General features: G+C 50.4%; 1 protein-coding gene across 1 annotated transcript in view; it reads left to right on the forward strand.

Annotated features, from left to right (window-relative positions):
- Window positions 1–14,437, forward strand: part of LOC128685813 (uncharacterized) — a 154,819-nt gene that overhangs the window by 94,426 nt on the left and 45,956 nt on the right. The window contains exon 7 of the mRNA XM_070087773.1: window positions 1,658–1,890. Coding sequence (XP_069943874.1) covers window positions 1,658–1,890 — 233 coding nt within the window. The remainder of the gene's footprint in view (window positions 1–1,657; window positions 1,891–14,437) is intronic.

Genomic DNA, 14,437 nt, shown 5'->3' on the forward strand with positions numbered 1-14,437 from the left:
CTTACCCAGGAGTGGAGAGGCCTGTCTCACTTACCCAGGAGTGGAGAGGCCTGTCTCACCTACTCAGGAGTGGAGAGGCCTGTCTCACTTACCCAGGAGTGGTATCTCCCACTCTCAACACTCATATTGCATCTACATCCCTCTCAATTAATCGTCACATCAGTCAGGGGTAAAATCGCTACACCAACATACAAAAAAATTCAGCCCAGCTGGGAGTCACGTTCTATAAGCATATATTAAGAAAATATGATAGGCGTGAAAAAATAGGTCACTCCAAAAGGAAAAAAAATGCGAAAGTCGAAAGAACTCAGGAAAAAAAATCCCATTTCCCTCTGATTTTAAAAGCAGAGATACTGATGGTGGATTATCAAAAATTTCCTGACTTATTCCCTATATGAATTAAAAATATATATTGCATTTGATGACTGGGATTCAGCTGAGGACATCTCTTCTACAACTGTCTCAGCTGCGATGCTTAAATACCAGCCAAGAGCTAATACTTTTCAGTTATTAACTTTCATTGTCAACACTGTCATGGAGGAGTGGAATATGTCATATATCATATAATTTCGTTACATTATACAGGATCTTTAATAGAACACCTGTGTCGTGTGAAACACCTGTGTGGTGTGGAACACCTGTGTGGTGTGGAACACCTGTGTGGTGTGGAACACTCGCGTGGTGTGGAACACACACCTGTGTCATTAAAAGGAGTTCACAAATCATTCGCCATAACAGAATAGAAATACCCAAATGTTGAACAAGAGTCTCACACGGAAGCGCAACTTAGCATCAGAACTTTGAAGATTTAATGAAATCATCAGTTCGAGGCTGCCGCTGGTGGCAGCTCCTTCGTAACATCACAACAGAGACCAGTACGTAAATTCTGCCACTTTTTACACAATATGGAAAGCCCCTCCACGTAATTATTGAAAGCTTGACTCTGGTTCATGAGGGAAGGTGCCTATGAGGTACAATGATCCTGGCATCATAAGAATATAAGGAGGGACACTGCAGCAGGCCTACTGGCCCATATTTGGCAGGTCCTAGTCGAACCCAAACCCACTAAAAATATATGTACGCTCAATCTATTTATTATCTGTGTTACCCATGAAATAATTTTTGATAACCCTGTTAACTCATGTGCAAGTCCCACTCAAATCAAATCCCTCTCACTCGTGTATTTATCTAACCTATCTTGGCCAAGACATGACTTGTAAATTTCTCTGAAGACATGACACACATTACTGTTATTACTAGCCTCGTAAATTATGTTTGCTATGTATATGTGTGTGTGTGTGTGTGTGTGAGAGAGAGAGAGAGAGAGAGAGAGAGAGAGAGAGAGAGAGAGAGAGAGAGAGAGAGAGAGAGAGAGAGAGAGAGAGAGAGAGAGAGAGAGAGGCCACTCTGAGAGTGTTCTTCAACGATTTATTTTAACCTGTCATAATCGCTCTACTCACCATGTTCCCGTTGACTAATTTCATTATTTATGTCAACAGTCCATCGTCTGTAGAAGAATGTGGCAGGAAACACGGCTTTCGTCCCCACTATCATACCATCAAATGAAAAAAAAAAAGAAAAGAAACCAGCTCCCCACACACTGCGGGTGTTCCCACAGTATAAACAAACACTAACTGTCTTTCCTGCCTTCCATCAGATCTCCGTGGAAGGTACCGAAGAAGCAGAGTGCCGAACGGAAGGTGTGAGGGAAAGCCCCAAGACCACCTACCTCCTCAAAATCGACCACGACCGCTGCGGGAGCGAAGTGCAGAACAACTCTGTCATGACGTTCATCCTGGTGCAGGAGAACCTACCGATTCTCACCCACTCCACCAGGAGGTTCCTGGTCATGTGTAGTTATATACCAGAGACCTTCACTGTCAGGGCTGGGTGAGTCCTGTGACTTACTCTCTGTACGTGTGTTAGAAACACTATCCTCACCATGTGTTACATCTGGGTATCTTTGTTGTAGATGTTTCGCCATCCAGGGAACATAATTGGAAGACAGCAGAACTATATATGAGTCAGTCTTCATGCTTGTGCTCCAGAGTCTTCAGGACTACAGTCCTCTTCACCAACTCTAAGGGAATGATCACTTCATCGTTTGTATATGTCTTGGAATTTGTATTGATAAAGGCAATGGAGGGCAAAACGCCTACAATAAAGGTGCCCAAATGTTGTACATGTATACCATACATGTATAAGTGTATACCATACATGTATGCCATACATGTATACCATTACTTACGCCCACTACCACCACCACTACTACTGCTAACTACTACTACTACTACCACCACCACCACCACCACTACTACTACTACTAACTACTACTACTACCACTACCACCACCACCACTACTACTACTACTACTACTAACTACTACCACTACCTGGCAAATCAGGAAATATCTCGATTGTTTATGTAACAAGTATTCCGAGAAAGTCAGGAGACGAGCAGGTCACAGCTGCTCAACTACAGGAGATGAGCAGGTCATAGCTGCTCAACTACAGGAGATGAGCAGGTCATAGCTGCTCAACTACAGGAGATGAGTAGGTCACAGCTGCTCAACTACAGGAGATGAGCAGGTCACAGCTGCTCAACTACAGGAGATGAGCAGGTCACAGGTGCTCAACTACAGGAGATGAGCAGGTCACAGCTGCTCAACTACAGGAGATGAGCAGGTCACAGCTGCTCAACTACAGGAGATGAGCAGGTCACAGCTGCTCAACTACAGGAGATGAGCAGGTCACAGCTGCTCAACTACAGGAGATGAGCAGGTCACAGCTGCTCAACTACAGGAGACAAGCAGGTCACAGCTGCTCAACTACAGGAGACAAGCAGGTCACAGCTGCTCAACTACAGGAGACGAGCAGGTCACAGCTGCTCAACTACAGGAGACGAGCAGGTCACAGCTGCTCAACTACAGGAGACGAGCAGGTCACAGGTCCTCAACTACAGGAGACGAGCAGGTCACAGCTGCTCAACTACAGGAGATGAGCAGGTCACAGCTGCTCAACTACAGGAGACGAGCAGGTCACAGCTGCTCAACTGCAGGAGACAAGCAGGTCACAGCTGCTCAACTGCAGGAGACAAGCAGGTCACAGCTGCTCAACTACAGGAGACAAGCAGGTCACAGCTGCTCAACTACAGGAGACAAGCAGGTCACAGCTGTTCTACAGGAGACAAGCAGGTCACAGCTGCTCAACTACAGGAGACGAGCAGGTCACAGCTGCTCAACTACAGGAGACAAGCAGGTCACAGCTGCTCAACTGCAGGAGACAAGCAGGTCACAGCTGCTCAACTACAGGAGACAAGCAGGTCACAGCTGCTCAACTACAGGAGACAAGCAGGTCACAGCTGCTCAACTACAGGAGACGAGCAGGTCACAGCTGCTCAACTACAGGAGACGAGCAGGTCACAGCTGCTCAACTACAGGAGACGAGCAGGTCACAGGTCCTCAACTACAGGAGACGAGCAGGTCACAGCTGCTCAACTACAGGAGATGAGCAGGTCACAGCTGCTCAACTACAGGAGACGAGCAGGTCACAGCTGCTCAACTGCAGGAGACAAGCAGGTCACAGCTGCTCAACTGCAGGAGACAAGCAGGTCACAGCTGCTCAACTACAGGAGACAAGCAGGTCACAGCTGCTCAACTACAGGAGACAAGCAGGTCACAGCTGTTCTACAGGAGACAAGCAGGTCACAGCTGCTCAACTACAGGAGACGAGCAGGTCACAGCTGCTCAACTACAGGAGACAAGCAGGTCACAGCTGCTCAACTGCAGGAGACAAGCAGGTCACAGCTGCTCAACTACAGGAGACAAGCAGGTCACAGCTGCTCAACTACAGGAGACAAGCAGGTCACAGCTGCTCAACTACAGGAGACAAGCAGGTCACAGCTGCTCAACTACAGGAGACAAGCAGGTCACAGCTGCTCAACTACAGGAGACGAGCAGGTCACAGCTGCTCAACTACAGGAGACGAGCAGGTCACAGCTGCTCAACTACAGGAGACGAGCAGGTCACAGCTGCTCAACTACAGGAGATGAGCAGGTCACAGCTGCTCAACTACAGGAGATGAGCAGGTCACAGCTGCTCAACTACAGGAGATGAGCAGGTCACAGCTGCTCAACTACAGGAGATGAGCAGGTCACAGCTGCTCAACTACAGGAGATGAGCAGGTCACAGCTGCTCAACTACAGGAGACAAGCAGGTCACAGCTGCTCAACTACAGGAGACAAGCAGGTCACAGCTGCTCAACTACAGGAGACGAGCAGGTCACAGCTGCTCAACTACAGGAGACGAGCAGGTCACAGCTGCTCAACTACAGGAGACGAGCAGGTCACAGGTCCTCAACTACAGGAGACGAGCAGGTCACAGCTGCTCAACTACAGGAGATGAGCAGGTCACAGCTGCTCAACTACAGGAGACGAGCAGGTCACAGCTGTTCTACAGGAGACAAGCAGGTCACAGCTGCTCAACTACAGGAGACAAGCAGGTCACAGCTGCTCAACTACAGGAGACAAGCAGGTCACAGCTGCTCAACTACAGGAGACGAGCAGGTCACAGCTGCTCAACTACAGGAGACGAGCAGGTCACAGCTGCTCAACTACAGGAGACGAGCAGGTCACAGGTCCTCAACTACAGGAGACGAGCAGGTCACAGCTGCTCAACTACAGGAGATGAGCAGGTCACAGCTGCTCAACTACAGGAGACGAGCAGGTCACAGCTGCTCAACTGCAGGAGACAAGCAGGTCACAGCTGCTCAACTGCAGGAGACAAGCAGGTCACAGCTGCTCAACTACAGGAGACAAGCAGGTCACAGCTGTTCTACAGGAGACAAGCAGGTCACAGCTGCTCAACTACAGGAGACGAGCAGGTCACAGCTGCTCAACTACAGGAGACAAGCAGGTCACAGCTGCTCAACTGCAGGAGACAAGCAGGTCACAGCTGCTCAACTACAGGAGACAAGCAGGTCACAGCTGCTCAACTACAGGAGACAAGCAGGTCACAGCTGCTCAACTACAGGAGACAAGCAGGTCACAGCTGCTCAACTACAGGAGACGAGCAGGTCACAGCTGCTCAACTACAGGAGACGAGCAGGTCACAGCTGCTCAACTACAGGAGACAAGCAGGTCACAGCTGCTCAACTACAGGAGACAAGCAGGTCACAGTTGCTCAACTACAGGAGACAAGCAGGTCACAGCTGCTCAACTACAGGAGACAAGCAGGTCACAGCTGCTCAACTACAGGAGACAAGCAGGTCACAGCTGCTCAACTACAGGAGACGAGCAGGTCACAGCTGCTCAACTACAGGAGACGAGCAGGTCACAGCTGCTCAACTACAGGAGACAAGCAGGTCACAGCTGCTCAACTACAGGAGACAAGCAGGTCACAGTTGCTCAACTACAGGAGACAAGCAGGTCACAGCTGCTCAACTACAGGAGACAAGCAGGTCACAGCTGCTCAACTACAGGAGACAAGCAGGTCACAGCTGCTCAACTACAGGAGACAAGCAGGTCACAGCTGCTCAACTACAGGAGACGAGCAGGTCACAGCTGCTCAACTACAGGAGACAAGCAGGTCACAGCTGCTCAACTACAGGAGACAAGCAGGTCACAGCTGCTCAACTACAGGAGACAAGCAGGTCACAGCTGCTCAACTACAGGAGACAAGCAGGTCACAGCTGCTCAACTACAGGAGACAAGCAGGTCACAGCTGCTCAGGTCACAACTGCTCAATTACAATATTACATAAATCTGCATACTGCCGCTTCGTAGCATAAATGGAGATTGTTCTCGTGTGTTCTCTCCCTGTTCTACCTCTGTTCCCTCCCTGTTCTACCTCTGTTCTCTCCCTGTTCTACCTCTGTTCTCTCCCTGTTCTACCTCTGTTCTCTCCCTGTTCTACCTCTGTTCTCTCCCTGTTCTACATCTGTTCTCTCCCTGTTCTACCTCTGTTCTCTCCCTGTTCAAACCTCTGTTCTCTCCCTGTTCTACCTCTGTTCTCTCCCTGTTCTACCTCTGTTCTCTCCCTGTTCTACCTCTGTTTTCTCCCTGTTCTACCTCTGTTCTCTCCCTGTTCTACCTCTGTTCTCTCCCTGTTCTACCTCTGTTCTCTCCCTGTTCAAACCTCTGTTCTCTCCCTGTTCTACCTCTGTTCTCTCCCTGTTCTACCTCTGTTATCTCCCTGTTCTACATCTGTTCTCTCCCTGTTCTACCTCTGTTCTCTCCCTGTTCAAACCTCTGTTCTCTCCCTGTTCTACCTCTGTTCTCTCCCTGTTCTACCTCTGTTCTCTCCCTGTTCTACATCTGTTCTCTCCCTGTTCTACCTCTGTTCTCTCCCTGTTCAAACCTCTGTTCTCTCCCTGTTCTACCTCTGTTCTCTCCCTGTTCTACATCTGTTCTCTCCCTGTTCTACATCTGTTCTCCCCCTGTTCAAACCTCTGTTCTCTCCCTGTTCTACCTCTGTTCTCTCCCTGTTCTACATCTGTTCTCTCCCTGTTCTACCTCTGTTCTCTCCCTGTTCAAACCTCTGTTCTTTCCCTGTTCTACATCTGTTCTCTCCCTGTTCTACCTCTGTTCTCTCCCTGTTCTACATCTGTTCTCTCCATGTTCTACCTCTGTTCTCTCCCTGTTCAAACCTCTGTTCTCTCCCTGTTCTACCTCTGTTCTCTCCCTGTTCTACATCTGTTCTCTCCCTGTTCTACCTCTGTTCTCTCCCTGTTCAAACCTCTGTTCTCTCCCTGTTCTACCTCTGTTCTCTCCCTGTTCTACATCTGTTCTCTCCCTGTTCTACCTCTGTTCTCTCCCTGTTCAAACCTCTGTTCTCTCCCTGTTCTACCTCTTTTCTCTCCCTGTTCTACATCTGTTCTCTCCCTGTTCTACCTCTGTTCTCTCCCTGTTCTACATCTGTTCTCTCCCTGTTCTACCTCTGTTATCTCCCTGTTCAAACCTCTGTTCTCTCCTTGTTCTACCTCTGTTCTCTCCCTGTTCTACCTCTGTTCTCTCCCTGTTCTACCTCTGTTCTCTCCCTGTTCTACATCTGTTCTCTCCCTGTTCTACCTCTGTTATCTCCCTGTTCAAACCTCTGTTCTCTCCCTGTTCTACCTCTGTTCTCTCCCTGTTCTACCTCTGTTCTCTCCCTGTTCTACCTCTGTTCTCTCCCTGTTCTACATCTGTTCTCTCCCTGTTCTACCTCTGTTCTCTCCCTGTTCAAACCTCTGTTCTCTCCCTGTTCTACCTCTGTTCTCTCCCTGTTCTACATCTGTTCTCTCCCTGTTCTACCTCTGTTCTATCCCTGTTCAAACCTCTGTTCTCTCCCTGTTCAAACCTCTGTTCTCTCCCTGTTCTACCTCTGTTCTCTCCCTGTTCTACCTCTGTTCTCTCCCTGTTCTACCTCTGTTCTCTCCCTGTTTTACCTCTGTTCTCTCCCTGTTCTACCTCTGTTCTCTCCCTGTTCTACCTCTGTTCTCTCCCTGTTTTACCTCTGTTCTCTCCCTGTTCTACCTCTGTTCTCTCCCTGTTCTACCTCTGTTCTCTCTCTGCTCTCCCTCTCTTCTCTCCCTGTTCTACCTCTGTTCTCTCCCTGTTCTACCTCTGTTCTCTCCCTGTTCTACCTCTGTTCTCTCCCTGTTCTACCTCTGTTCTCTCCCTGTTCTACCTCTGTTCTCTCCCTGTTCTACCTCTGTTTTCTCCCTGTTCTACCTCTGTTCTCTCCCTGTTCTACCTCTGTTCTCTCCCTGTTCTACCTCTGTTCTCTCCCTGTTCTACCTCTGTTCTCTCCCTGTTCTACCTCTGTTCTCTCCCTGTTCTACCTCTGTTCTCTCTCTGCTCTCCCTCTCTTCTCTCCCTGTTCTACCTCTGTTCTCTCTCTGCTCTCCCTCTGTTCTCTCCCTGTTCTACCTCTGTTCTCTCTCTGCTCTCCCTCTGTTGTCTCCCTGTTCTACCTCTGTTCTCTCCCTATTCTACATCTGTTCTCTCTCTTCTCTCCCTCTGTTGTCTCCCTGTTCTACATCTGTTCTCTCTCTGCTCTCCCTCTGTTGTCTCCCTGTTCTACCTCTGTTCTCTCCCTGTTCTACCTCTGTTCTCTCTCTGCTCTCCCTCTGTTCTCTCCCTGTTCTACCTCTGTTCTCTTCCTGTTCTACCTATGTTCTCTCTCTGTTCTCCCTCTGTTCTCTCCCTGTTCTACCTCTGTTCTCTCTCTGCTCTCCCTCTGTTTCTCCCTGTTCTACCTCTGTTCTCTCCCTGTTCTACCTCTGTTCTCTCCCTGTTCTACCTCTGTTCTCTCTCTGCTCTCCCTCTGTTGTCTCCCTGTTCTACCTCTGTTCTCTCCCTGTTCTACCTCTGTTCTCTCCCTGCTCTCCCTCTGTTGTCTCCCTGTTCTACCTCTGTTCTCTCCCTGTTCTACCTCTGTTCTCTCTCTGATCTCCCTCTATTCTCTCCCTGTTCTACCTCTGTTCTCTCCCTGTTCTACCTCTGTTCTCTCCCTGTTCTACCTCTGTTCTCTCTCTGCTCTCCCTCTGTTCTCTCCCTGTTCTACCTCTGTTCTCTCTCTGCTCTCCCTCTGTTGTCTCCCTGTTCTACCTCTGTTCTCTTCCTGTTCTACCTATGTTCTCTCTCTGTTCTCCCTCTGTTCTCTCCCTGTTCTACCTCTGTTCTCTCTCTGCTCTCCCTCTGTTGTCTCCCTGTTCTACCTCTGTTCTCTCCCTGTTCTACCTCTGTTCTCTCCCTGCTCTCCCTCTGTTGTCTCCCTGTTCTACCTCTGTTCTCTCTCTGATCTCCCTCTATTCTCTCCCTGTTCTACCTCTGTTCTCTCCCTGTTCTACCTCTGTTCTCTCCCTGTTCTACTTCTGTTCTCTCTCTGCTCTCCCTCTGTTCTCTCCCTGTTCTACCTCTGTTCTCTCTCTGCTCTCCCTCTCCCCTCAGCTGTTCTCTCCCAACTTCTCTCAGCTGTTCTCTCACCACTTCTCCTAGCTGTTCTCTCCCAACTTCTCTCAGCTGTTCTTTCACCACTTCTCTCAGCTGTTCTCTCCCAACTTCTTTCAGCTGTTCTCTCACCACTTCTCTAGGCTGTTCTCTCACCACTTCTCTCAGCTGTTCTCTCACCACTTCTCTCAGCTACCTCTCACCACTTCTCTCAGCTGTTCTCTCACCACTTCTCTCAGCTGTTCTCTCACCACTTCTCTCAGCTGTTCTCTCACCACTTCTCTCAGCTGTTTTCTCACCACTTCTCTCAGCTGTTCTCTCACCACTTCTCTCAGCTGTTCTCTCACCACTTCTCTCAGCTGTTCTCTCATTTCTCCCAGCTGTTCTCTCACCACTTCTCTCAGCTGTTCTCTCATTTCTCCCAGCTGTTCTCTCACCACTTCTCTCAGCTGTTCTCTCATTTCTCCGAGCTGTTCTCTCACCACTTCTCTCAGCTGTTCTCTCACCACTTCTCTCAGCTGTTCTCTCATTTCTCCCAGCTGTTCTCTCAACTCTTCTCTCAGCTGTTTTCTCATTTCTTCCAGCTGTTCTCTCACCACTTCTCTCAGCTGTTCTCTCATTTCTCCCAGTTGTTCTCTCACCACTTCTCTCAGCTGTTCTCTCCCAACTTCTCTCAGCAGTTCTCTCACAACTTCTCTCAGCTGTTCTCTCACTTCTCTCAGCTGTTCTCTCACCACTTCTCTCAGCTGTTCTCTCACCACTTCTCTCAGCTGTTCTCTCACCACTTCTCTCAGCTGTTCTCTCATTTCTCCCAGCTGTTCTCTCAACTCTTCTCTCAGCTGTTTTCTCATTTCTTCCAGCTGTTCTCTCACCACTTCTCTCAGCTGTTCTCTCATTTCTCCCAGTTGTTCTCTCACCACTTCTCTCAGCTGTTCTCTCCCAACTTCTCTCAGCAGTTCTCTCACAACTTCTCTCGTCTGTTCTCTCACCACTTCTCTCAGCTGTTCTCTCCCAACTTCTCTCAGCTGTTCTCTCCAACTTCTCTCAGCTGTTCTCTCACCACTTCTCTCAGCTGTTCTCTCACCGCTTCTCTCACCACTACTCTCAGCTGTTCTCTCACCACTTCTCTCAGCTGTTCTCTCACCACTTCTCTCAGCTGTTCTCTCACCACTTCTCTCAGCTGTTCTCTCACCGCTTCTCTCACCACTACTCTCAGCTGTTCTCTCACCACTTCTCTCAGCTGTTGTCTCACCACTTCTCTCAGCTGTTCTCTCACCACTTCTCCCAGCTGTTCTCTCACCGCTTCTCCCAGCTGGTCTCTCACCACTACTCTCAGCTGTTCTCTCACCACGTCTCTCAGCTGTTCTCTCACCACTTCTCTCAGCTGTTCTCTCATTTCTCCCAGCTGTTCTCTCACCACTTCTCTCAGCTGTTCTCTCACCACTTCTATCAGCTGTTCTCTCATTTCTCCCAGCTGTTCTCTCACCACTTCTCTTCAGCTGTTCTCTCATTTCTCCCAGGTGTTCTCTCACCACTTCTCTCAGCTGTTCTCTCATTTCTCCGAGCTGTTCTCTCACCACTTCTCTCAGCTGTTCTCTCACCACTTCTCTCAGCTGTTCTCTCATTTCTTCCAGCTGTTCTCTCACCACTTCTCTCAGCTGTTCTCTCATTTCTTCCAGCTGTTCTCTCACCACTTCTCTCAGCTGTTCTCTCACTTCTCCCAGTTGTTCTCTCACCACTTCTCCCAGTTGTTCTCTCACCACTTCTCTCAGCTGTTCTCTCACCACTACTCTCAGATGTTCTCTCACCACTTCTCTCGGCTGTTCTCTCCCAACTTCTCTCAGCTGTTCTCTCACCACTTCTCTCAGCTGTTCTCTCACCACTTCTCCCAGTTGTTCTCTCACCACTTCTCCCAGTTGTTCTCTCACCACTTCTCTCAGCTGTTCTCTCACCACTTCTCTCAGCTGTTCTCTCACCACTTCTCTCGGCTGTTCTCTCCCAACTTCTCTCAACTGTTCTCTCCCAACTTCTCTCAGCTGTTCTCTCACTTCTCTCAGCTGTTCTCTCACCACTTCTCAGCTGTTCTCTCATTTCTCCCAGTTGTTCTCTCACCACTTCTCTCAACTGTTCTTTCACCACTTCTCTCGGCTGTTCTCTCACCACTTCTCTCAGCTGTTCTCTCACCACTTCTCTCAGCTGTTCTCTCACCACTTCTCTCAGCTGTTCTCTCACCACTTCTCTCAGATGTTCTCTCATTTCTCTCAGCTGTTCTCTCACCACTTCTCTCAACTGTTCTCTCCCAACTTCTCTCAGCTGTTCTCTCACCACTTCTCTCAACTGTTCTCTCCCAACTTCTCTCAGCTGTTCTCTCACCACTTCTCTCAACTGTTCTCTCCCAACTTCTCTCAGCTGTTCTCTCACCACTTCTCTCAACTGTTCTCTCCCAACTTCTCTCAACTGTTCTCTCCCAACTTCTCTCAGCTGTTCTCTCCCAACTTCTCTCAACTGTTCTCTCCCAACTTCTCTCAGCTGTTCTCTCCCAACTTCTCTCAACTGTTCTCTCCCAACTTCTCTCAGCTGTTCTCTCCCAACTTCTCTCAACTGTTCTCTCCCAACTTCTCTCAGCTGTTCTCTCCCAACTTCTCTCAACTGTTCTCTCCCAACTTCTCTCAACTGTTCTCTCCCAACTTCTCTCAACTGTTCTCTCAACTTCTCTCAACTGTTCTCTAAACTTCTCTCAGCTGTTCTCTCCCAACTTCTCTCAACTGTTCTCTCCCAACTTCTCTCAGCTGTTCTCTCACCACTTCTCTCAGCTGTTCTCTCACTTCTCTCAGCTGTTCTCTCACCACTTCCCTCAGCTGTTCTCTCCCAACTTCTCTCAGCTGTTCTCTCACCACTTCTCTCAGCTGTTCTCTCACCACTTCTCTCAGCTGTTCTCTCACCACTACTCTCAGCTGTTCTCTCACCACTACTCTCAGCTGTTCTCTCACCACTACTCTCAGCTGTTCTCTCCCAACTACTCTCAGCTGTTCTCTCACCACTACTCTCAGCTGTTCTCTCCCAACTACTCTCAGCTGTTCTCTCACCACTACTCTCAGCTGTTCTCTCACCACTACTCTCAACTGTTCTCTCACCACTTCTCTCAGCTGTTCTCTCACTTCTCATTCCATTCTTGGTAGACATTTCTATTTTAATTTTCCCTGGCTGTCTACGCTAGAATGCTTCCTTGTACCTTCTCTTCTGCTCCTCTTCTTCCTCCTCTTTCTTCTCCTCTTGTTCGTCCATCTTCTCTTCCTCTTGCCTATATTTACTTCTGTTACTTTCTTCTTTATCTCCTTCTTATTTTTAGATTTTGTATTTCACGTTATTTTACTTGTTTATCGTTGTTTGTGTTGTATACTTTCTTCATAATGGAAGAACCTCCACCTCCACCCCTTGTAACTCCACTTCCACTCCCTGTAACTCCACCTCCACCCCCTGTAACTCCACCTCCACCCCCTGTAACTCCACCTCCACCCCCTGTAACTCCACCTCCACCCCCTGTAACTCCACCTCCACCCCCTGTAACTCCACCTCCACCCCCTGTAACTCCACCTCCACCCCCTGTAACTCCACCTCCACCCCCTGTAACTCCACCTCCACCCCCTGTAACTTCACCTCCACCCCCTGTAACTCCACCTCCACCCCCTGTAACTCCACCTCCACCCCCTGTAACTCCACCTCCACCCTCTATAACTCCACCTCCACCCCCTGTAACTCCACCTCCACCCCCTGTAACTCCACCTCCACCCCCTGTAACTCCACCTCCACCCCCTGTAACTCCACCTCCACCCCCTGTAACTCAACCTCCACCCCCTGTAACTCCACCTCCACCCCCTGTAACTCCACCTCCATCCCCTGTAACTCCACCTCCACCCACTGTAACTCCACCTCCACCCCCTGTAACTCCACCTCCACCCCCTGTAACTCCACCTCCACCCTCTGTAACTCCAGTTCCACCCCTGTAACACCACCTCCCCCCCCTGTAACTCCACCTCCACCCCCTGTAACTTCACCTCCACCCCCTGTAACTCCACCTCCACCCTCTGTAACTCCACCTCCACCCCCTGTAACTCCACCTCCACCCCCTGTAACTCCACCTCCACCCGCTGTAACTCCACCTCCACCCCCTGTAACTCCAGCTCCACCCCCTGTAACTCCACCTCCACCCTCTGTAACTCCAGTTCCACCCCTGTAACTCCACCTCCACCCTCTGTAACTCCACCTCCACCCCCTGTAACTCCACCTCCACCCCCTGTAACTCCACCTCCACCCCCTGTAACTCCACCTCCACCCTCTGTAACTCCACCTCCACCCCCTGTAACTCCACCTCCAACCCCTGTAACTCCACCTCCACCCCCTGTAACTCCACCTCCACCCCCTGTAACTCCACCTCCACCCCCTGTAACTCCACCTCCACCCACTGTAACTCCACCTCCACCCCCGGTAACTCCACCTCCACGCCCTGTAACTCCACCCCCTGTAACTCCACCTCCTGTAACTCCACCTCCACCCCCTGTAACTCCACCTCCACCTCCTGTAACTCCACCTCCACCCCCTGTAACTCCACCTCCACCCCCTGTAACTCCACCTCCACTCCCTGTAACTCCACCTCCACCCCCTGTAACTCCACCTCCACCCCCTGTAACTCCACCTCCACCCCCTGTAACTCCACCTCCACCCTCTGTAACTCCACCTCCACCCCCTGTAACTCCACCTCCACCTCCTGTAACTCCACCTCCACCCCCTGTAACTCCACCTCCACCCCCTGTAACTCCACCTCCACCCTCTGTAACTCCACCTCCAACCCCTGTAACTCCACCTCCACCCCCTGTAACTCCACCTCCACCCCTGTAACTCCACCTCCACCCACTGTAACTCCACCTCCACCCCCTGAAACTCCACCTCCACCCCCTGTAACTCCACCTCCACCCCCTGTAACTCTACCTCCACCCCCTGTAACTCCACCTCCACCCCCTGTAACTCCACCTCCACCCTCTGTAACTCCACCTCCACCCCCTGTAACTCCACCTCCACCCCCTGTAACTGCACCTCCACCCTCTGTAACTCCACCTCCACCCCCTGTAACTCCACCTCCACCCCTGTAACTCCACCTCCGCCCCCTGTAACTCCACCTCCACTCTCTGTAACTCCACCTCCACCCCCTGTAACTCCACCTCCACCCCCTGTAACTCCACCTCCACCCTCTGTAACTCCACCTCCACCCCCTGTAACTCCACCTCCACCCCCTGTAACTCCACATCCACCCCCTGTAACTCCACCTCCACCCCCTGTAACTCCACCTCCACCCCCTGTAACTCCACCTCCACCCCCTGTAATTCCACCTCCACCCCCTGTAACTCCACCTCCACCTCCTGTAACTTCACCTCCACCCCCTGTAACTCCACCTCCACCCTCTGTAACTCCACCTCCACCCTCTGTAACTCCACCTCCACCTCTGTAACTCCAC

This window comes from Cherax quadricarinatus, chromosome 23 (genome assembly GCF_038502225.1).
Source record: "Cherax quadricarinatus isolate ZL_2023a chromosome 23, ASM3850222v1, whole genome shotgun sequence".
In the NCBI taxonomy this organism is placed as follows: Eukaryota; Metazoa; Arthropoda; class Malacostraca; order Decapoda; family Parastacidae; genus Cherax; species Cherax quadricarinatus.